Source organism: Neolamprologus multifasciatus, chromosome 23 (assembly GCF_963576455.1).
Source record: "Neolamprologus multifasciatus chromosome 23, fNeoMul1.2, whole genome shotgun sequence".
Classification (NCBI taxonomy): Eukaryota; Metazoa; Chordata; class Actinopteri; order Cichliformes; family Cichlidae; genus Neolamprologus; species Neolamprologus multifasciatus.
The window spans coordinates 8,609,232-8,633,857 of record NC_140460.1 but is presented as its reverse complement, the minus strand read 5'-3'; the positions used below and the strand labels follow the sequence as shown (position 1 = coordinate 8,633,857).

The following is a 24,626-nucleotide window of genomic DNA, read 5'->3' as shown; positions in this document are numbered from 1 at the left end:
AAATAAATGTAATAATTTCTGTAAAGTGCTTAAGCTCGCTGTTTTTCAACTGCGCAAACTGATCAAGCTAACTAGAATATACAGTTTCAAAATAAAATCCTTACTGCTATGTTGTAGAGAGAAAGGGGGGGGGGGGGGGGACACCAAAGTATCCCTATGCATGCTGGTGTATGTAGTCCAGTTAGCATTTTCTGATTTTTAATCTCAGCATTCAAACATAGCTTGGTAGATCCTCAACTAATCTATCGTCCTTAGACTGAAAACATTTATATAATATGAATCAGCTGTGAACACAAACTGTTTATATTTCAAAACTATACATCCTGCTAGGCACTCATTACAAAGCCTAAAATGTACAGCATTCCTTGTTTTTATCCACCTTTTCAATACAGCTGCACCTTACTGCTCCACAAAACTGTCTGGCCCAAAGCTGGAATCATTGATGCCACTGTATATAAGAGAGACTACAGCTAGAAATTCACCAGTGACTGGCAGGAGATGCAGCCAAAAGTTAAAAGAACAGCTGAGCACCTCGGAAAGAGTTCAACGCACCGGCTGGTAAAACACTGCCCCCTGGTGGTGAATTTCTTAGTTAAAATTTGTCAAAGTAGTTTATTTTTGTGATCTTTGTGCACTTGTGTATTTCCCTTTTCTATGGCAGTAACTTTCAAACTGCTGACATCTTTGCTGCTTTGCTGATTACAGATGTCTTTTCAAATCTTTTTTACTGAATTAATTTTTGAGAGACTCCCATGCCTTCTTGCCTTTTGAAGACTGGAGACAAAACATGAGTCTTTCTCTTAATATGCTGGATGGGTGAAAAGGGGGTGAATATATGTGCCCTCCTCCGGTTATCCTACACGCAACCCACAGTACGGTATAAATAAGCGGTCTGCTGTGTAACCTGTGATGCTTCAGGGTTGTATTATCACTGGGCATCATACAAGAAAACCACAGACTCAAGACACCCTTGCAGGATTTACACCTGCAAGAAGACCACCCTGCCCTCCCTTCCCTCCTCGGTGCTTTCACTTCCATTCAGTTCGTCATTCCTTTCATTACCACCCACAGGCACGAGCTTACGTTACAGTAACGTGCTCGCATCGTGACCGGAGCTCATATATGCGCTGTTACTTCGCCGACACTCGCCTTTCTCTGGCAGCCACACCCTCCCATCTTCATCTCCATCTCTCACGCGTGCAGCTGTGACCGTCGGGCGGTGCGTGCGTCTCCGTGTCGGGCACCCGCAGCATCAGCAACACAAAAGGGTCGGAGCTGAAGCTGGGTTTACCTCAGCGCGGATCGGAAGGAGGGGATCGCGTTTCCGAGCAAAGGTGGTGGGATTTTTTATCTTCTTCTCTTCCATGTCGGTTTGTGTTTATGGTTACTGACTTCCATTTTCACGTCGCTATTGACCTTGTCATTGTAGACCACCCCTCATTTTACCCATTGACCTGCTCAGATCTTCTACTCCATCCATCGCAGATCCGTGTGTGTTCGTCTGTGTATGTGTGTATGTGTGTGTGTTTGCTGTAAATGGGCTGATACTTGCAATTTGATCCGGTTTGAAATGCGCAAACGCTGATGTCAACAGGCCAGGTTGTGCTCAATCGTTACTTTTTAAACCCCAAAACAATCCTCATCAATTAAACGCCGTTTGGATGCTATCGGTGACAAAATGTGAGAAAAGCAGAGGCCACATTCTTTGTTCTCCACGCGCTTTTTAGTCTGCAATTAATAGACTCTAGTCCCCGTGCGGCGGCATCCGCTAATCTGCAATCAGCGGTTAGGTATCGATCGGTGCCTTTAGGGTGTATGTTGATGTTCTCCTTTACTTTGTCTTCCCCTAAACGATTGGCAGTCGGTATGAATTGTAAGGATGTTTATGCCAGCTTGAAAACCATGCGCAGGCCATATGGTGCGGGCCTACATGTGCGGGGGGAAATGAAGAAAATTATGGATTTATTTTTCCACGCGTCATTTAAAGCCTTTAAATCGATGCTGCAACACTGTCCTCGCCAATGGACTTTGAGGCTGAGACACACAGGCAGCGAATATTAATGGCAGCTTGCCAGATATTAATTCACAGGTTACTGGTGCTGGGTTTATGGTGCTGGTGTGGAGTAAACTGGTCTGTTTTCTGGTTGGCTGATTCAGTGCTTGACTGACATGAAGATGCAGACTGCTGTAGTATTTATGTTTTAGGTCATCAATAGAAAGACTGAAGCACGTGCTTTGCAGGAGAAAGATATGATAGTAAAGACGAAGATAGCAGATAAGTGGAGTTACTTAACAGCTATAACAACAAGCCGCTTCATATCCAGCCTTTGGAGTATCAGATGCACTGATGCACAGTAAACAACAAACTGTTATCATATCATCACCACCCAATGGTGACTAACTGGCTTTTTTTTCTTTGCAGAGACATCTGCTGAGTGTCTTTGTAGTGCCAGACATGAATTTATTTTTATCTGAGTCATGTATGGCCCTCTGACCTCAAAATAAAATGATTTAATTTGAAATTCTGTAAGATGTAAAAATGCCTGTCTGACACTCTGGTCTCTGTGTGTTTTAAATATCAGGAAAAACAGCTGAAAAACCCCATGATAACCTAGAAAGGTTGGTTGTTCATTAAACGAGTGACTGTCCAAGAGTATGTGCACAGCATGTGATGAACTGACCGGATCCAGCATTTGATTGTAGTTTGCATCTTACTGCATGACCCACCTGACTCTGTATTCTAAAATGAAACAAGTGCTACGATTTGTCCTCCTTTAGTTCAAAAATAGTAGCAGAATAACTCACAGCATGTTACTAACACAAAACTCAATTGTATTCAATTTTAATTTATTTATATGGCACTATACAGGCCCTACTGCTTCTAGTGAGTCAAAATGCACCAGGGTCCTTTTAGACTGCCTAAATGATTTTATAAAAGTACTGGATTCTGACACCAGTGTACTGACGCCCATACCACCAGGGTAACCAATACACCAGCCACTGTAAAAAAATGTAAAAATGATAAAGAATTTGCTAGATACCTAACCTGATTAAATAATCACAGTTTTAATCATGTTGTGCAAAGCTCCGCACTGCCCCTCTAAAGCATAAATTCTCTTATTCTATACAGAGGTTTGCATTACGATCATTGCTGTTCTTCTCCAAAGCTAAAAAAAAAAATGTAATTACAGTCTGGCAGTCAGTTCCTTAGGAGGCCTGTCCTAATTATTCAGTCCTCTGTGATGCAAGTTAATATCAACTCTTTAAAAATTTCCTCCCTGGATGATCTTAGAAATGTTTATGTAACACATCTCTGACCTAAATAATATGACCACACAGTGTTTATTTTGTTTATGTTGTTATTCTTATTTTCCTGACATGCGTCATATATTTAGGTCACCACAGAAATGTTAGCATATATCATCAAAATGACAAGGGATTGCAGCAGGCTGTAGATCACATATCTGTGTAGGTTTGTATATTTAATGAGATCCATTCAAAATGTTCTTATTTGTGGACATTTCCCCCTCTGTGTATTTCTTATAAATCATAAGATGACATCACATTACATCTGTACAGATTTCCGTGCTACGGAGAAACATATTCAGCCATGCTTTCCAATTTCCATAAAAAAAATTGAATGGCTGCTTTACCACATGCAAAGTGTAGTGGCTGCTACAGTATCACTTAGCATAGAGAAGGCTGTTTGATCCTGGCCTTTTTCGCACAAAGTGGAATCGTTAAGACGCTCTGCTCGCCGCGTGTGCGCGAATACACGAGGATGTGAATATCTGTACTAGAGCATGTTTGCGCTGCTTTACTGGGAGGTTTCTATTTATGCACATAGGCAGTCAGAGAGCAGTCTGTCTTTGAAGTGCTGTGCTGCTGTAACATAGGCGGCATCCAGGTTGGTAAAGCCCCATCATTACCATATCCCTGTGAGACTGCAGTGTGATCCTGCCAAAACTGGAGAGTGGGGGGAATAGCCCTTATTACACAGTAACACTGTGGTGATTCTCACAGCCATTATGGTACCACGTCACATTATTATAAATGTAAAAAAAAAAAAAAAAAAGGATTGAGGGCAATTAGCTCCTTTTGTTCTCCTAAAAAAGGATATTTACTTTTTAAAAAAATAGCCACTAAATAGTTCCACAAGCTGACTTGTGTGTGTTGGATAGCTCTAAAGGCTGTGAGCTTCACAGACTAGTCTATTACAGACATTTGTGACCATAACACTATTAGGGAGCTGTGATGGGGTGCATTACAGACCTTTATAATCACACATGTGCATCCATGATTGCAGTTAACCCACAAAGAAAGTCTTTATGAGCATCAGCCAGTTGAAATGCTGAATGCCACTCTGTTCTCCTGCACTGGCTATCTGGCGGGGAAAACAAAGTGTCACTTTGTGCCTCCTCAGCACAGCAGCACTAACAGACACAGGAGAACGCCCATCTCTCTTCGCTAGGCACTCTCACTGCCCCTGTACCCACCGACACACCTCCTCCCTTCAGACTGTCCGTGTGCTCCACTCTCTGACACACATGAGCCAAAACTGACATGAGTTTTCATCACGTGACGTCACCTTACAGGGACAATAATATTCTCATCAGCGTGAGAATATCAAGGGATGCTTACCGAGTCATTCTCCCGTCCACATACATGGACGTACATGCGCACACAACCGAGTGCTCACCGCATTTGACACCTGACTCCAGGTAATGCCCTAGATCCACAGTGACAGCAGGCAGGTGGAACAGGCACACACTCGCAGATCCCCTCGCGCACAAAGCGACTTCACAAGGGTAAGAAAGCAATCTTGAGCACACAGTTAGGTTTGCCTCTTCTATGTTGTTTGATGGTTGACTTAAGCTGTAGATTGGTGTAGACAGTCTCTCTCTGCTTGAAAGACACCTATCATGTCGCTCATGCTGTACAAGGTTATTATGTGCAGTAATGTTACTGTATGTTATTTGTCTAATAAAATATGCTGAGTCATGATGTTAGTGTGTGAGATGATCAGGCAGGAGAAAAGGGGCTTTTAGCTTATTTGCAAAACTTAAGCATAGTCACTTAACACTTGCCTAATGTGGAAAATATAACCACGGTCATGTGATACATGTTGCACGTGACTCCTAAATCCATTGTTACACCACACGCAGCTTTTGGCTTTCAAAGGAGGGGACAAATACCAAGAACACTGCAGCTGGTGTTTACTCCAGGCCTGTCCGACCGAACTGTACATTTAGTGCTTCTGTTAAGGTTTTTCAACACTACGCTTTATGGCTGCGGAGTTCAGGCAATAAGTTAATAATAAGACCATTACTGGGGTCCATGGAGAAATGTCAGTTACAGTCAGTTAACAGCTATACTGGCTGTTATAGTCCCCAGATGGTTAATGATATTGACTACCTGCGTCATGTTAGTTTGTCAGCACTGGCATTATGAGAATTTCGGTACAGTAATGTTAGCTCCAAGGCAGCACTACTGTGCACAGGTGCACCCTCATGAAGCTGTATGTAGTCTTCTAAATGCCATGTGCAACTCCAGTTCAGCAAAAGTTTGAATGCGCATAAAATGTCAATAAAAGAAGAATGCAAAGATTTGCATACCTCATATTTTTTCACAATAGAACATAGAAAATATATTAAATGTTTAAATTGAGAAAATTTACCATTTTAAGAATAAGAAAAAAAGCATTCAGCATTGATGATGCCTTTGCAATTCCACAAGGACTACTGCACCCCTTTACAATCAGAGATGTAGGCTTTTAAACTGAGTGCTGATAGCAAACTAGACTGTCCTCCTCCTCTTTAGTCTGAAAATAAATGTAATCTTTGACTCATCTGAATACACAGCAGTATTAAACTGAGTTTTAACAGAGGTTTTCCCCCAGAGCCGACAGTGGTTTTTCTAGATCATGTTCAGATATGGCTTCTTATTTGCATGATACAAGGTTAAACCTGCATTAGTGGAATGCACGGCTGTGTTCACAGGTGATTTATGGAGATGTTCCTGAGTTCATGTCCATTTTTAATGCAGTGCCCAATATTGACTTTCAGCCTTCTCCTTTACGCACAGAGATTTTTTTCAGTTTCTCAGACTCTTTAATAATATTGTGTACTGTAAACGATGACATGTTCAAAGTTGTGGCAATTTTACTTTGAGCAACGTTACTTTTAAAAAGTTCCACAATTTGTAGATCAGTGTTTTTGAAGATTGAACCTCTGCCCATCTTTACTTCCGAGAAATTCTGCCCCTCTAAAATGCTCTTTTTATACCCCTTTTTTCAGTCTTCTGTTACCTCTGTTGCAAAATTTTTGAGACATGTTGCTGCCATCAAATTCAAAATGGGTTAAATATTTTTTCATTAAAATAGTAAAATGTCTTAAGTTTAAAAATTTTGTACGTTTTCTATAGTCTATCAAAGATAAAATATGAGTCTATGAGATTTGTAAATCGCTGTATTTATTTTGTACCCAACATTTTTTGGAAGTGAGGTTGTAAATATTGGTGCTACTGCATCATCCATAAGAACGATTCCTTATGGCAGTTTTTTCTCTTTTGTCAGTAGATTATGCCTTAGCTCTAACTCAGGCAGAAGTAGGTTTAGATTTAACTCGCACAACTGAGTATGTTCACTAACTCACATGGGGCTCTGGTTTCATGGCAGCAGAAACAGCATCAGCACATGTTGGTGTTTTGATGTTTATGTTTGTCTTCCTTAAGCCCTGTACAGCAAGTGTGGTACAAAGGTTGTAAAAGAGGAGATTTGCATTAAAATTAGCTGCAAAAAAAGCTTAAAAAGACACATATGGACTGAAATCAGCTTAGAGCATGGAGCTAATGGTTAATCCACCTTTAAATGCAAGTGAAAATGTGCAGCCCTGACAATAATGAAACTGCTAACAAATAATTTGATGAAATACTTTGCATCATCTTTAGATATTCAGGTTAAATTTAAAGTTGACTGTGACAGTAGAAGTCAAATGATCTGTAATTAACTCTGAATCCATCAGTGAACGACTGGATGGTCTGTATGAAAACCAGCCTGCTGCTATAAAACCACTGCATTAGCATGTGCAAGTGCTTCTGTCCACAGATATAGAAGAGTGAAATATTAAATAACAAATCAAAATAAGATTGTAGTACAAGTCACCAGCAGGTATTGATAAGCCATAGTCACTAGAAGTGTCAACAGTTTATGACCTTGGCGCCTTTTGCAGCATTTTCAATGCAACTGCCTAGCAAATTATATCTTTGCATACATATGTAAGAGGTGTCTTTGTTTTTGGTATGCACCTATACAGCCTACGTCTGACTGGCTGGTGCTGTTTGGATTTTTTGGAACCATATTTGCATATTTGCTGCACCCATATACAGTATGGGTGCAGCAAATATGTACATGGAAAGCCACCTGCTAATTAATACTATGTAACAGCAACTAATAAAATTGCAAGAATTTCCTTCACCAAAATGAAAGCACAAACTTCATAAATGAGCTGTACTTCTTAGTGGACCATGACATTTGCTCCATAGTTCCATTAAAAATTCTTCAAAAGGCGCCAACGCTACAAACGCAATAGCGAGGTCATATTCAGTTATTCAGATCAGTGGAGGTGAGGCCTAGCAGGCAGCTGCTGTCTGTCTGTTTGGCACACCTGTCAAAGCTTTATGAAAAGTGCAATTGTTAAGAAAGGGGAAACTACACATAGAGATCAAAGCTTTTTTTTGTAACAGGCTGTAAATGTGATGTTAATTCTGTTAAACTGGTGATTTTAACATGGCTGCAAATTGCCACACCGCAAACTGCAGTTTTTGTCATTTCTGTGGCTTTCGGCTCACTTCATAGAAACATTTAACATGAGGAACTGATTACACCATTACACTTGCTTTGCCACTGATATTTATTTTAACCAATATAGGGTGCACTAGATAGCAAGTGCACATGCATGCGCCTTTTACTATCATTGCTTGCCACTTTGTGCTGCTCTGTGCAACTGTTCTTAAAACAACTACATCAGGAGAACCAGGAGCAGTGTTTGCACATATGCAGGTGTGCACCTAGAGAACTATTGCAGTCTGTTTGTAGTGATAAGCACTTGTTCTGTGTACATTCTTGGTCTCCTTTGGCCCTGCCTGTTTCTATGATTAGTATAGGCTGAGACACGATCGAAGTCCAAACCCTGAGGGCACCTGACAGATCTTGGGATTGCATCTCCTTCCTCATCCATCGCTTACCATCTCACTTTCCAATCCATGCTCCCATTCTTCAGTCTACACCTGATGCTAATACACCTAACAAGCCCAGACCTGTTGTTTTGTCACTGCACTGTACTTATTTCACCGTTTTTCTCCCAAAGACACAGCGGAGGCAGCAGGAACATTCATCTGGGTAAAACGAGCTTTGTGCAAAAGGGCAGATCGATGTTCCCTAAGGTTTTACTGCAGTGGTGCGCAGCCATCTCGAGCTGCGCAGCTGAAATAGGTAAACTGTTAACACAGCTCCAACACGTTCGTCTGTCTGCTTTGTCAGCAAGCTACCTGTGCTGTGAGATTATGGCACATAGCTGCTACAACTCCGAGCTATGCCATCAGGACTCTGGTAGTTGTCTGGCCTGAAGGATGTTGAGCTGCTGAGTCGTTCAAAAGCGCTGAGACGCAGCATCGTGTTATGCCACCGCCATACTATGATGCAGCTGTATCCTTGTCAAAGGCATTTCTCTGCTTCTGTAGAGCACATGGCTGCTCCTCGTGCTTCTCTCATCCCATCTCTGTCCTCTGCAGCAATCGGACTACACATAAACACGAAATAAAAGCTTCTCGGCACACAGACACTTTCTCAACATTGGCACAAGCAGCCAAACAGACAAACAATAAAACAAGATTCCACAATATCTCCGTTTATAGACACAAACACATGCAGTCTCTTTCCTCAAAACACGCTCTCTCTGTCTGTGTTCACACTCCTACTTCCAAACATGCTTGTTTGCTCCTTGTCCTGTGCTGGCTGGAGTCAGACAGGACAAAGAGCCTTTTTCTGGAGCGAGACATTTCTGAGAGAGTCTGTGCAGCTCTGTCACACTCAGGAAGGAAGCCCACGACATGCTGATCCCACTGGAGGCAGCGGGCTTCTCTCCAGCTCTCTCAGTACTGTCTCTGATATTTTCTGGTTTTATCCTGGCCACTTGTGGTTTTTTTACAACACAACACACATTCTGCTGTACATCAGAAAACCTCTGGCTCGGCCGGCGTGCTGCAGACAGGTGTTGACCAGAGGACACTGGGGTTTCAGGGTTCAGGAAGCCATCTGTGTTGTGTTGTGTTGGTTCCTGCCAGTTTAGGAGTTGCAAATAAGAGGTGGTTTGTGTGGATCTCTAATTATGAGGCAACTTATAATACCTGCATCTTAGCTGAGAACTGTTACTTTGGATAAACCTGAGTTGTTGGGGTTTTTTTAATCACTATTTTTGCAGCCACAGCAGAGAGACTTCAGAGAGCTCATCTTGTTTTTATCATACCCCAGGAAAGCCAATCACAAGAGCCATTCTGCAAGAGCTAACAAAGCCGACCTTTCTGATGATCACACTAGAGGCAGTGGAGAGCGCACGGGCCCTTTCCTCTTCCTCCTTTTCCCTGAATTAAAATCTTAATAGCAGCATCCCCATGTTCACTTCCTTTTTTCTCTCATCACAGCCAAGGTGGGCAGTGATCATAGCAACGGACACCATGGAAACTAAGCATGACATGGTCCTAGAGGTAACCCAATCCAAAGGCCCAGGTAAAGTGGTTTTATAGACATCTTAAAGAGACGGCCTTTTAAAAAAACATGTTAGGTTCATCGCATCATGACCTTTTTTTTTTTTTTACTGTCTCTTTAAGAACTGCATGGTGTGGTGATGGGTTTGACTTCATAGAAGAGATTTGCTTCATTTGTGGTGTGGTGTGTCCACATTCTGACTTCTTTAATCGCCTTTTTCTTGCTTGTCTGTGATCCCTGCAAGGGTCACGATGACCCTCATGGAGAGTGAGTACAGCATAGTGCAAATTGAACAAAGTAACACATCAATGTTAAAACATCATGAAAACACATTTGTGTTCAGGAATTGCAAGTGTACAGATTCTGTACATTTATTGGTGGACATAATCGATAGCTGTCTTAATGATAATGTTAACATAGATGTGACTATTTCATATATATGCTGTTTCAGTGGTGGATACTTTTACTCTTGGATCTTTGTGATGTCAGTGAGACTGGATATCCCTAATATGGTCATCTTACAAACATGCAGTTCAAACCTTTTAATTGTGAGGGGCAGCCAGTCAGCTGACAGGTGACTTTAAGTGAGAGCAGTTAAAATGTCACATTTCAGACAAAGATAGAACCAAGGAGCTGCACCAAGGACCATTATAAGATGATTAGGGAGTATTTTGAACTGTTAGTTATTCAAAGCTTCTCCAGTAGAGTCCAAGAATGAGGGGGGAAGGGAGCTGAAAAGGCATAATAAGTGCATATCATAAAATATCATGGACACAAAATGAAAGAATTATCATGCCCTTTCTGCATGGACTATTTCCTGGCAGCGATCACAATTTGAAACTGGTTGTAAATAACATGTCCAGGAGTTTATAGTGGCTGTAAACCCCATCCTCTATAGGCAATTTGGGAGTTTTGAATGTTGCTTATTCTGAGAAATATTTTTAAAAAATGTCCCTCATCAGTTTCATACCGCTTATTAGTGACTGTAAGATGAAAACCATGGCTTTAATGGTTCACTGCTCTGATGATGCTTTAAGTAAAAAAGCTACAAAACTCTACTTTATACTACCTGCCCAGCTATAAACAGTGCATGTTTTTGCTGTTGTTGTAAAAGCATAAAAACATTTGAAAAGATTAGAAACTAGTTGGGTTTTTTGTAGTTTTTTGAATCTCCCAGCCTTCAATCAGGTAATTCATTTACAGCAGTTGGAAGCTTACAGATAAAACAACAACAAAAAAAGAAATGCACAGGAAAAAACTGAAGAAACCAACTATTTAAAAGATGAAAAAATAGGAAAATAACTCATTAGATTATATATGGGAGTAAATGACCCTTTTCATCTTAAGGGTCTAGTGAAGAGATGGCTGCGGACATTAGGGAATGTACTAGTGTGAGATGATGTAAAGGGTGGGAACAATCAGACATGATGGGTTTTGCTTTCTTATGTAACTGCAGGGTTTTCAATGCTGTTCCAGTTATTTTGCTGCAGATATTAATCACCTTATTCAGTATGTTTTCTGTTTGATCTTGAGAGACTGACTGCAAATGACAGCTTGGAAAGTGAGTTCAAATTCAATAAAAGAGAGATAAAGTGTTGTCACCAGGGCCCTGTCAACCTGGAGCTTGAGGAGTTTGTCGATATAAAAGAAACACTGTAGGTTTTCTTATTCTCATGTCAGTATTAATATTACTATTAGAGTGGACCTGTGATGCTTCATATTTTCTGCATCAGTGGTTAAACTTATATAAATTAAATATGACTATGTTTTGAATTAATAAGGTCAGTGTATTTACATGTAATTCTTGTCAGCTAAAAGTTTCAAACTGCCGCAGTTTCTTTTCCCCACTTTTGGCTGACTATGATGTAAGTGACAGCAGATATTCCTCATATAGTCATCTCAAATCAACATAATTGGTTTTGAGCTCATAAGCCCCTCCCGCCTGCTCTTCAAAGTGTTGTTTTTAAGAAGCAACCAATCAGGAGAAAGTTAGCTTAAAGAGGGGAATGAGGCCCAGTATAAGATAAATAGGGATTATTGTGAACTGTGAATGCTGCAGAGCATTACGTTTACCATTAAAAGTTGTCACTTTGTAGTACATATGAGGGCTAGGGTTACATAAGCCATTGCTTTGGCTTACACCCTTTCTGTCTGAAATATAGCAAGTTTTAGTTTTAGTCTGGCACTGCTTGTTTTGTTACGATCAGATAGAAATGAAAAGTTTAAGTCTAAAAGTAGTTTATTTTATATTTATTGTCTTTAATATGGTTTCCAAATACATGTAGAATTGCAGTGTTTGTATTATTCTGAGCATCAATCACTTTATTAAAAACCAAGTCCACTATGTGCCATAGATTCCTATTTTAGGAAAAGGAAAGAGTGGACATCTTATACTTCTATTTCCTAGCATTTAAAACTTTAACACAGAAAGCAGATTCATTGAATTCCAGCTCCACCCTTCTCGAGATGGCCTCATAGAGACACAACTCCGCCGTGAAAAACAAAGCGAAATATCCTGCAAACTGAGATTTAAAACCTGTCTGATATTAAAGACACTCCGAAACCAGGATAGCAATGGAAGCAAGATAAATAAGAAAGAAAAATCCAACGCAATTAAACTAAAGGGATGAAGACTTGCAGGGAACGCGGTGCGGGGATAATGCTAAAGACAACACAGGGCAGACATCCACTGAACCTGCTAAGGTAAATATGGAGATAATCCTACAAGTAAATCAAGAATTCCGAAAGAAGAACAACACTCAGCTCGAAGATATAAAAGTCAAAATTCTTTAGGCTAACAGGAGAATCGGTGAGGTCAAAAACCACATTGAAGCAGCCGAAACCAGAGTCCAAACATTCAAGCAGGTGATGAAACTCGTACTCTAAGCTCAACCTCAGTATGACAAAAAATGTATTGACCAGGATGGGAGAGCCAGAAGAGACAACTTTAGGACATATAATGTCCCAGAAAATGAAGAGGGGGGACTCAACGATAAGCTTCGTGGAGAAACTCCTTAGAGAAAACTTGGACATTCCACCAGCCACTGAGCTACACATCGTAACGGCACAAAAAGCACTCGCCCCCAAACCTGCCTCCACTGAGACAAGATCAAGAGTGATCAAATTTCACCACTATGAAACAAAAGAGGATATTCTACACAAAGCATGGATTTAAAAAAAGCCATAATTTTGATCATTACTATCTGACAGCCATTCTGAATAAACGACAAGAATACAATGATGTGAAGCGGGCGCCGAAGGAGAAGAAAATCCGCTTCCAAACACTGTACCCATCCAGGCTCCGGAATTCTACGAGGAGGGGACACAGCTCAGGAGGCTACAAATGAGTTGGGTCAAGGTTCTTCTCCAACCAGTGGATCCTATGGAGCAGCTGACCCAGCAAGCATTGAGCATCAGAGAAGAAGAAGACACAAGACACAAGACACCCAAGGGTAGCAGCTATCAAAGATAAGCTCCAGGTCTACAGAAGGAAATCTCCTCAGTAAGAACCAAAATAATAATAGTAAAAAGTAGTTATAAATAAAAGATACTGTTAACAGGGTACTGTTATCTACTCTGATTTACGTCCCCCTCCTACATTTCTGATTGCATTTGAGCATCCCATATAAGAGTTAACATATTATTCTCTTTGCTTCCTTTTTGAGTAGATAAAACCCCATAACAGAGGACCTTTTATTTTCTCAATGGCATGAACAATTGTCTTCAGTGGACTAAAACACCATGGACGGCTCTTCCTCTGCAAAAGTACAGAGGGGGCCTCCCACCAAAGCCAGATATTTCATCTGGCAAGCTAAAGGGACCGTTCATAAACACTCTTAATTTGGAAACCACTGTTTGGCAAATATATGTTTACTAGTGGAGTTCTTGGTTCATATTACAAAGTTACTTTCTTTGAGTTATTAAGGCACCTTTTCTAGAGAGGCTAAATGTAGCAGACTTATTGGCTCTTGCTAGATATGATACATGGGAGACTAAAAATCATCTCCTTCAATGTGAATGGAATACTAAACCCTATCAAACGCTTCAAGATATTATCAAAAATGAAATGATGAATGCACAAAACCCAAACCCGAAAACACTAGAACAAATTAAGAAATTAAGAAATAATTATACACTTAATATACACTCAGGAGATTGAAAAGAAGATGCTATTCTCTAAACAAAGATATTACAAAAATGGCTCTAAATTTACAAAATTACTGGCATGGAAACTTAAGAAACGTCAAGCAGACAATACAATACACAAAATTACAAACCCTCAGAAAAACACAATAGAAAGTAAGCAGGATAAGATCCAGTCTATCTCCAAAACCTTTAATAAACATCTCTTTTCTAAAACTGCAGATGTTGGAATTGACCAAATGGATATATTTCTTGGAACACTTACACTTACCTGTGAGGACGGAAGATCAGAATAAACAGCTAGCCTCTGAAATAAAAGTAAAGAATTAGAAAGTTATCTGGGTAACACTTACTAAAGATACAACAGGACTATGTGATAAAAAACTACAACCACTTGTATCAAAGAGTCAGAGATGATCTTACAAAATGGAATCAAATCCTATGTTTGAGCATAAGCTCTAGAATAGAAATCATCAAAATTAATATGTCACCAAGATTTCTATATTTGTTTCAAACTCTCCCGCTTTGACAAAAACAAAAATTTTTTATTGAATGGCATAAACCATCTCTAGATTTATATGGCAAGGGAAACGACCCAGAATACAACTGCTCAAAGAGAATGGTGGCAGGGGCCTAGGGCTGTGCAATATGAACAAAATCTCATATCCCGATATAAAAATTCTATCGTTCCGATAATGATATAAATCACAAAAATGTAACATTTTCGGTAAATTCTGTGAATCTCGGGCAGCTCGACTTGCGGGAAGTGTTTCCAGCTGCGCGTCATGTAGCTGGAGTCGGGTGTTTTAACCAACGATACATTTTTAGACATAAGTTGTAACGCCCGCCGTTTTCTTTGTGAGTATTTATTACACGGCGTGCTGCGGGGAAAAGCCTGTTCTAACGTTTGAGTCTAAGGTTTATTTTTTTAGCACCCGACGGCTCTTTTTTTTTACTTCTCATCCGTAAATAATCTGCTCTTTCACGAGATTCAGTTTATTTTGAAAAGTCTCAACAGGATCTTGAGCTTTATTGTGAAAGGTTTATGTGGAACATAAACAAGCGGACACGCGATGGTGTTACCGTCGTTGTTGCTAACCACAACGCATAAAAACAGGCGCTTGTCCGTCCATAGTGTGGTTATATTAGATATAAGAGAAAGAGAGAACTTTAAGAAATTAATATAGCCACTACAGTGACCATCAAAACAATGAAAAAATATTACCGTAAACAGTTTATTTTGCGACACCACGAAACAAACAATAGCGTAAAATGAAACGATAGATGTTTTTATATCGTCATCCGATATATATCGTTATATCGAACAGACCTACAGGGGCCTACCATGTTTACAAAAAGTACTATATTTCAGCAATGCTGCACTGGTGTGATCCATCATATGTAGCAGCATGGAAGGAAACTGAATGCAAAACAATAACCGATATGCATATACAGGCAGTTCTGGCAGATAAAACTCTACAGGACTTGATTGTTAAAACAGGAAATCCATGGGTAAAAGCCACACTAGAGGTTTGGAAAATGGTGATAAAAGAAAATAAGTTGGATATAGATAAATACTTGGTGTGCTGCTGGCTGCATGTAAAAAGGCACTGACCAAAGGGTGGCTAACACGTGATTCACCAAGATTATGAGTCTTAAAATTAAGGTATGTGTCAAGTGATGTACATTTTATTTCAGGTTTAACTTAAATTAAAAAAAGGTATTATCACCTGAATATTACACAGCTGCTGTGTTTTGGTTGTCCCCTTACATTTATGGATCACGGATCACAGACTGCATACTACATAAATAGTTATTTTTAGCTTCTTTCCTCCTGCTTTGTTCTGCTTCCGTCTTTTACCTTCACCAGATGTGAAACAATCCCAGATCGAATGGCTAGAATGAAAAAGCAGCAAGATTTTGAAACCTGGATTACCAGGGTCAAAGCATCCTGCATTGCGAGCACATGGGAAGCAAGACGTAACCCTCAAAAATAGGTTGTGCTGCTGCACAGTCTTGTTCTCTGCAGAAAAAATGTGTCCTGCCTTGTTTCATGCATGAGTGTGTGAGCATGCCCATGGCGATGTATTATGAGCTTTGTACCACTGGATTGGCCCTCATGCTGGAAGAGCGTGCTGCAGGGAAACAGAGCATCGCCGTCGTACCCATAATATGCGTCGCTGCACTTGCACTGAGAGTGAACAGGTCGATGCCACCAATTTGATCAAAAAGAGACACAAGAATGGCATGAAAAGAAACAAAGCCAAGATGAAAAATATCAGAGACCTCCTCATACTCACTCTGTAATATATCCCAAAAGTACTGCTTTGAGATTATCCACAGATTAGGCAGTCTACTATTCTGTCATTCATTGAGCTGTTTTTTACCAAATTTAACCTGATTCCAAACTAGGGTGTTACAATACTGGAAATGTACACTCAATACTGATAGAAAGGAATGTATTTGATTCTATTTTGAAAACCCACAGGGGACAAATGACAAAAACATAAGGTATTGCAAAAAAAAAAAAAAAGATAACATCAGTGACAGCACTTTTTAAGCTGTCTGGCGCAGTGCAAAAAAAATGCTGTAACTGTAAGGTATCTTATTCTTTCGGCTGCTCTCTTTATGCCTCATCACAGTTGATCATCTGCCTCCATCTCACAGTCACACTAACCCTCTGCATGAACCTCCGCTCAGGTTTTCTAATTTTTCTCCTGCCTGGCACCTTGATATTCAACATCCTTCTTCCACCATCTTTGCACCATCCCTCCTCTGTACACGTCCAAATCATCTCACTCGTTCCTCTTTAACTCCCACTTGAGCTGAGCTGTCCCTCTGATATATTCAGTGACCATCCTGGTCACTCTCAGCGAAAATCCTAGCATCTTCAGCTTGGCCTCCATCTCTAAACTATACATCACAGCAGGTGTCTCTATCACCTTGCAACCCTTCCTTTTAATTCTTGCTGCTATCCTTCTGTCACAAATCACCCCTGACACTCAACTCCACCCTGCTAGCACTCTCTTCTTCATGTCTCTTGCTTTTGATGTTTGACCCCGGGTATTGAAGCTCATCAACCTTTTCTTCCTCTACTACTGGCAGCTCAAACAGCTAAAAGAGGAATGGCTTATTTGAAGAGTTTCAGTCAGGTTTCAGAGCTCATCACAGCACAGAAACAGCTTTAGTGAAGGTTACAAATGATCTTCTTATGGCCTCATCTCTGTGCTTGTCCTGCTAGAGCACGCTGTAGGTATTACAGGAACTGCAGTGGTTTGAATCATATCTATCTAATCGACTCCAATCTGCTTCTGCACGTAAATGGAGAGTCCAATGGTCCTTTGGAGGTTTCTGTTTACATTATACAGTGGGGCAAAAAAGTATTTAGTCAGCCACCGATTGTGCAAGTTCCCCCACTTAAAATGATGACAGAGGTCAGTAATTTGCACCAGAGGTACACTTCAACTGTGAGAGACAGAATGTGAAAAAAAAAATCCATGAATTCACATGGTAGGATTTGTAAAGAATTTATTCGTAAATCAGGGTGGAAAATAAGTATTTGGTCAATAACAAAAATACAACTCAATACTTTGTAACATAACCTTTGTTGGCAATAACAGAGGTCAAACGTTTACTATAGGTCTTTACCAGGTTTGCACACACAGTAGCTGGTATTTTGGCCCATTCCTCCATGCAGATCTTCTCAAGAGCAGTGATGTTTTGGGGCTGTCGCCGAGCAACACGGACTTTCAACTCCCGCCACAGATTTTCTATGGGGTTGAGGTCTGGAGACTGGCTAGGCCACTCCAGGACTTTCAAATGCTTCTTACGGAGCCACTCCTTTGTTGCCCGGGCGGTGTGTTTTGGATCATTGTCATGTTGGAAGACCCAGCCTCGTTTCATCTTCAAAGTTCTCACTGATGGAAGGAGGTTTTGGCTCAAAATCTCACGATACTTGGCCCCATTCATTCTGTCCTTAACATGGATCAGTCGTCCTGTCCCCTTGGCAGAAAAACAGCCCCATAGCATGATGTTTCCACCCCCATGCTTCACAGTAGGTATGGTGTTCTTGGGATGCAACTCAGTATTCTTCTTCCTCCAAACACGACGAGTTGAGTTTATACCAAAAAGTTCTACTTTGGTTTCATCTGACCACATGACATTCTCCCAATCCTCTGCTGTATCATCCATGTGCTCTCTGGCAAACTTCAGACGGGCCTGGACATGCACTGGCTTCAGCAGCGGAACACGTCTGGCACTGCGGGATTTGATTCCCTGCCGTTGTAGTGTGTTACTGATGGTGACCTTTGTTACTTTGGTCCCAGCTCTCTGCAGGTCATTCACCAGGTCCCCCCGTGTGGCTCTGGGATCTTTGCTCACCGTTCTCATGATCATTTTGACCCCACGGGATGAGATCTTGCGTGGAGCCCCAGATCGAGGGAGATTATCAGTGGTCTTGTATGTCTTCCATTTTCTGATGATTGCTCCCACAGTTTTTCACACCAAGCTGCTTGCCTATTGTAGATTCACTCTTCCCAGTCTGGTGCAGGTCTACAATTATTTTCCTGGTGTCCTTCGAAAGCTCTTTGGTCTTGGCCATGGCGGAGTTTGGAGTCTGACTGGTTGAGGCTGTGGACAGGTGTCTTTTATACAGATGATGAGGTCAAACAGGTGCCATTCATACAGGTAACGAGTGGGGGACAGAAAAGCTTCTTACAGAAGACGTTACAGGTCTGTGAGAGCCAGGGATTTTCCTTGTTTGAGGTGACCAAATACTTATTTTCCACCCTGATTTACGAATAAATTCTTTACAAATGCTACCATGTGAATTCATGGATTTTTTTTTCACAATCTTCCTCTCACAGTTGAAGTGTACCTCTGGTGCAAATTACTGACCTCTGTCATCATTTTAAGTGGGGGAACTTGCACAATCGGTGGCTGACTAAATACCTTTTTGCCCCACTGTACATGCTTCCCTTAGGCAGTATCATTAGAAGACATAGTGTACATTTTCACTGCTATGCAGATGACACCCAACTGTGTCAATCCATGAAGCCAGATAACACACACCAATTAGTTAAACTGCAGGAATGTCTTAAAGACATAAAGACCTGGATGGCCGCTAACTTTCTGCTTCTTAATTCAGATAAAACTGAGGTTATTGAAAATCTTAGAAATATGGTATCTAACCAGATTCTTACTCTGGATGGCATTACCTTGGCCTCCAGTAACGCTGTGAGGAACCTTGGAGTCATTTTTGACCAGGACATGTCCTTCAACGCACATATTAAACAAATATGTAAGACTGCTTTCTTCCATTTGCGCAACATCTCTAAAATTAGAAATATCCTGTCTCAGAGTGACGCTGAAAAACTAGTTCATGCATTTATTACTTCCAGGCTGGACTACTGCAATTCATTATTATCAGGATGTCCAAAAAACTCACTGAAAAGCCTTCAGTTAATCCAAAATGCTGCAGCAAGAGTACCGACAGGGACTAGAAAGAGAGAGCATATTTCTCCTGTTTTGGCTTCCCTTCATTGGCTTCCTGTTAAATCCAGAATTGAATTCAAAATCCTGCTCCTCACATACAAGGTCTTAAATAATCAGGGCCCATCTTATCTTAATGACCTTGTAGTGCCATATCACCCTATTAGAGCACTTCGCCCTTGCACTGCAGGCTTACTTGTTGTTCCTAGAGTATTTAAAAGTAGAATGGGAGGCAGAGCCTTCAGTTTTCAGGCCCCTCTTCTGTGGAACCAGCTTCCAGTTTGGATTCAGGAGACAGACACTATCTCTACTTTCAAGATTAGGCTTAAAACTTTCCTTTTTGCTAAAGCATATAGTTAGGGCTGGACCAGGTGACCCTGAATCCTCCCTTAGTTATGCTGCAATAGGTGTAGGCTGCCGGGGGATTCCCATGATGCATTGAGTTTTTCCTTTCCAGTCACAATTCTCACTCGCTATGTGTTAATAGACCTCTCTGCATTGAATCGTAACTGCTATTGATCTCTGGCTCTCTTCCACAGCATGTCTTTATCCTGTTTTCCTTCTCTCACCCCAACCGGTCGCAGCAGATGGCCGTCCCTCCCTGAAGGAGGTTTCTTCCTGTTAAAAGGGAGTTTTTCCTTCCCACTGTCGCCAAAGTGCTTGCTCATAGGAGGTCAAATGATTGTTGGGGTTTTCTCTGTATCTATTATTGCAGGATCTACTGTACAATATAAAGCGCCTTGAGGCGACTGTTTTGATTTGGCGCTATATAAATAAAATTAAATGGAATTGAATTGAATCCACTGTTACAGATCTCCCTCCCATTAACACACATGTATTCTGTCTTTAATTCCTCTTTTCTCTGGAGCAAGCCTCCAACTCTCCAGATATCCACCTGCTCCCACCACACTCCTACTGCTTACTTTAACTGTAAGGTATGACAAAATTATTGGACCACATGTCATAAAAAACAAGAAAACACAAAGATTGTAGAAAACTGTTAAAAACCTAGTGTTTTTATTAGGCATATAGCAAACTGAAATTTTGTTTTAATACCCAAATTTGAGCCAGCACTGGTCTTCTTTGAGAAATCAAAAGTAATTAACATTCAACCGCTAAAACTAATTTTTCTGTTCAGGAATGCATTTAGTTTTAATCGCTAGCTTAACAGCTGTAACTATTATTATTATTAACAATAATAATAATAATGATAATAGATTTGTATAGTGCCTTTCAAAGGGCGCTTTACACAAGAGTAGAAAAAAAATGAAGGTTTTGTTGAAGAGGTGAGAATTTGGTAGCCTAATAAATAAAAAATACTAATAATAATGATGATGTTCTTTATGTCATGAGCTTTCTGGAAAACACAGCATTAAAATTTAGCATTAAAATGCATAATTTTGATTGAGGACCTTGTGCATACTGGTGGTTGAACCTTAATAGAAATATTAAAAAATTATTGCTTGATTTCTGGCAGCTGGGAATAAACCTTTAATTTGGTGGTCTGACAAATTTGTTACGCATTACTATATATTCTTATTACTGTTATTATTTTACTTTTGCTTGAGGCAGTGCTGTACTTCTAGACCCTTACCTCCATATGTCGTTGCTCATCAATTAGAGTTGTTAAGGTAGGCTGCCAACGTTTCTGTCTACTTGCTGGTAGGCTTTTATCAGCTTCAATCTTTGACTTCAAGAGAAACACAACACTTTTTAGATTAAAAAAATGGGTTGTTTTTTCAAATTCACGCTGTTTTTTACCGTTACAGATCTGCAGGACTGATAACGCTTGCTACCTAGCGTTCACATTAAGGTTTAGCCATAGCCGCTAGCTGCTACCGTAATACACGCTAATGTGGCTATCGGGTAATTGCTAGTAGTTAAACGGCTAAGATTAATATTTATAATTCATAAACTGTTTAACACTTAAAAGCATTAGTGACCTCTCGAAAGTTCTCGTAAGGTTTTTTTCCAGTGTTGTGAATCTAAACTACCTCAGCAGCTGTTGACAGGAGCAAAGACAGCGCTGTCCACTTCCTCAAATATAAGAAATACCTAATACTTGTTTTAGTTTACGATTTTAATAGATTTGCGTATTGCTCAGAGTTAGATTTAGATACTGATCTAACTCTAATGTGTGTTTTGTAACCATTTCATCAAACGCACAGTTTAAACCCAAATCCATTTGACTTGTGTGGACATAATGTCACGATTAATTGATTTTATCAATTTTCTTCCATTTTGGTCATTTTAGGGTGCATTACATGACAAGAAGCCACGCTAGGCAGCAGAAACACAGATCAGCCACAATATTAAAACAATTAAATTATTTATTTAGATTACAAATGTTTTGTTCAGTAGACCTGTTTTGTCTTGAATCCTTTACAAATCTTAACTTAAAAATTTGTTTAGGTTGAAAATTTATTTTATATTGAAGGGCGGTTTAATCCAAAGCTTCGTAGCACAATGTCTGAAGGTGTTTTCTGTTCCTTCCTGTTTGCCTTTGGAGTAACATATGTCAGATTGCACCTAGATGAGCTATATCCATAAGAAACTGGGGGAAAAAATACAAATATGATACAAAGTCATGTAAGCTCATTCATCATTTTCATAATATCATCGCTGACCAAAGACAATGACTGCTGGTGATTCACTGCTTTACAACCGAACATCTACCTATAGGTTTTACACTTAAGTATTACTGTGAATGAAGCAAATAAATATAAAATGTTGATTTGTGTGCCATGGATTTGCTAGTTATTATTATTATTATTATTATTATTATTATTATTCAATTTGGAAAGAGCCATGGTGGCAGTTTCTCCCATAGATTTAAGCTAAGCTTCACATTAAGTCATGAAAGTAGCAAAGTCTTGAAGTCTCTGCAAGAAAAGGAATGAACAGGTTCTTCAAAATATTAAAATTGTTCCTAAAATCCTTTGGGATCTGGGGCATCACAACGGAAGGTAACCCTGTCACGTCCATGTTTTGAAGAAAAACAACAGTAGTTTTAAGTTTTTATAGAAAAAAAGGGGAATAGTTTTTATCTTGGCTGATACTTGAGAACATTTTTCAAAAAGAAAATGAGGGTTATGTATTTTAGGTAGGATTTAGCTAGGGGACAGGGTCAAAAAGATAAGGTGTATATATAGATCTTTATATAGATCTTTTTTGGAACGATGAGGGACTTCAGCAGAGTCAAATATAAGATGAACAAGATGGAAACATCTGTCCCTTGACCCTGAGTTTCTGAAATATTTTTTGCGTAAACGTGTCCTCTATCTTTCATACACAAAAAAACCCTCGAGTTGTTCAGGGTCAAGGAGTGGGGAAATTAGTTTACTGTATCATTTCCCATCATGCCTTTCGTTTAGTGAGCAGCATGCAAAGTGAAATCCCACACCGGTTTCTACTTATAGCACTGAAAGGGATACCCGCAGAGCCCAGAGAATGCCTGTCTGCACAGTGGTGTAGAGTAGCTTTGTAGCTTTGTAACCTCACTCACTTAGTTCAGGGAGTGGACCTTCACAACTACACAAACACACAGAAGTAAGACACACAGCTGGGTAGCTGCTGTAGTTTTGAAGGAGAAATGTTCTGCAGTACTTGTTGAAACACCTCAACCAAGGCTGAAAATTCCCTCCACTCTGTGGACAGACTGAATCCCTGGATCAGGAGAGAGAATCCAGATCCAGATTAGTTTGTGATATTAGCTTAAGAACATCAGGGGATGTCTCCCAATTTCAGTTAGGTTTATATTTGTGAAGATATCACATAAAATGTCAAAGTTTTGCTCTATGTCTCGATGATAAAGAATCTGCTAAAAGCTTCCTAGATCTAGCAAGAATCCAGGAAGTCTTTAGGGACTGGATTGACTCCAGAAGTTGAAGCAAGCCAAAACTCTCATAATTTGTTTTTAACTATTTGATCCTGGTAACCAAGAGGAAAAAAACAGGAAGCAATCACATTATTTTCTTGGAGGAGATCATTAAATTGTTTGTCTACAGTTTTAGCTGAAGAACCAATGAGCTCATGCCATAATGTGTCATCCATCCATGTTCAAATAGCAAGAATTGCTTCGCCTGCTACAATAGTGGTCAGAATTTAATCACACTTAAACACAATTATCATCTAATGCATCTTCAATCAAATTGTGCTTAAGGTCAGAATCATAATTGTTTTGTTTTTTTATGCGCAATAAGCTTTGAATTATGATGGATCGCGAATTGCACAAGCTACTGTTTCAAAGTCCAAAGTTAAATTCTTTGCTTTTGTCAAACACACCTCATGAATCAGCACTGAGCTTGTTAGCAATAGCAGGGTTTATGACAGCTGCCCTGTTTTATTGTGTCTAAATCGACACACTTACTCACTTGATTACCTCACAGACTGATAGATAAGTGAATTTTCCAGTGGTATCTGTGATATGTGTAGCCTTGAAGTTTTATATTTACTGTAGTGCTGCTCACATGTGGCTAGTTTGTAATAGCTTTTGGAGTTGTGACGACAACTGAGCTTTCCCTACTTTCAGTTGTGCATTTATTTTCAGTCTGTAAGTAGGGAAGCTAGTGACCTCCTCCTTCTTTATTAATTGCTTTGGCTGTTGGTGCTCTATTTTTTATGTGTAGCGTCTATCTTTCACACTTCCTGTAAATACAAGTATGAACCAAAGAGCCAAGGTTTTCTTCGCATTCCATCTGCTGTTTTCTTTATTTTCTTTTATCTCCGTCAAACACATTTCATTAGGTACACGCGTGAAACCATGTATATGCTCATAGGCACCGTCCTGCTCGTTATCTCGCCCGAGGGTGAGATATAAAGATTAATGATGTGATTGCATGTGGCTGTGGTTGTCATCCATTCTCCTTTCTACCGCCAGAGAGAAGGCGACAGGGCAAGTTCCAGCCGTTCAGACGACTGTTTGGGAAGAAGAAGAAAAGACAGGCGAGAGAGGGCTTTGATGGAGCAGAGCTAAAAACCAGTTTTTCCACAGGGGAAGTGTGCAATGGCGTTACATCTGATGAGGAGTCCGATCAAAATCTGAGGTTAGTACATGGATCAGTTTTTTTTAAAACATGTATTCATCTATACTATACACACAGAAACTGAGCTTATTGTCCATTCACTATGAATTAAATTTGAATTTGAATTTAAAACAGTACATTGTTTTTTTTTCTCTGCTAAAAGCAACTCAGCTTCTTATTCACTTCTAGACAAATGAAAGTGTTAA

The 24,626-nt window shown here is 40.0% G+C and overlaps 1 protein-coding gene and 1 long non-coding RNA gene across 6 annotated transcripts in view; one reads left to right on the top strand and one right to left on the bottom strand.

The window, feature by feature from the left end:
* The first annotated feature begins 910 nt into the window (after positions 1 to 910).
* The window catches only part of cracd (capping protein inhibiting regulator of actin dynamics), a 29,220-nt gene continuing 5,504 nt past the window's right edge, over positions 911 to 24,626 (top strand). For 2 of the 5 annotated variants that reach the window (XM_085150340.1, XM_085150339.1), the window contains exons 1-2: positions 911 to 9,784; positions 24,276 to 24,441. In XM_085150340.1, coding sequence (XP_085006466.1) covers positions 9,670 to 9,784; positions 24,276 to 24,441 — 281 coding nt within the window. In that variant the 5' untranslated portion in view covers positions 911 to 9,669. Of the gene's footprint in view, positions 9,785 to 18,794; positions 21,028 to 24,275; positions 24,442 to 24,626 lie in introns of those variants that run through there. The other 3 variants (XM_085150342.1, XM_085150343.1, XM_085150341.1) reach the window with 3 other exon arrangements.
* LOC146490984 (uncharacterized) lies at positions 8,049 to 24,285 on the bottom strand. The gene is made up of 2 exons (XR_014872245.1): positions 20,991 to 24,285; positions 8,049 to 14,213 (listed from the first exon to the last, which is right to left on the bottom strand). It is a non-coding gene; the product is annotated as an uncharacterized LOC146490984 (long non-coding RNA).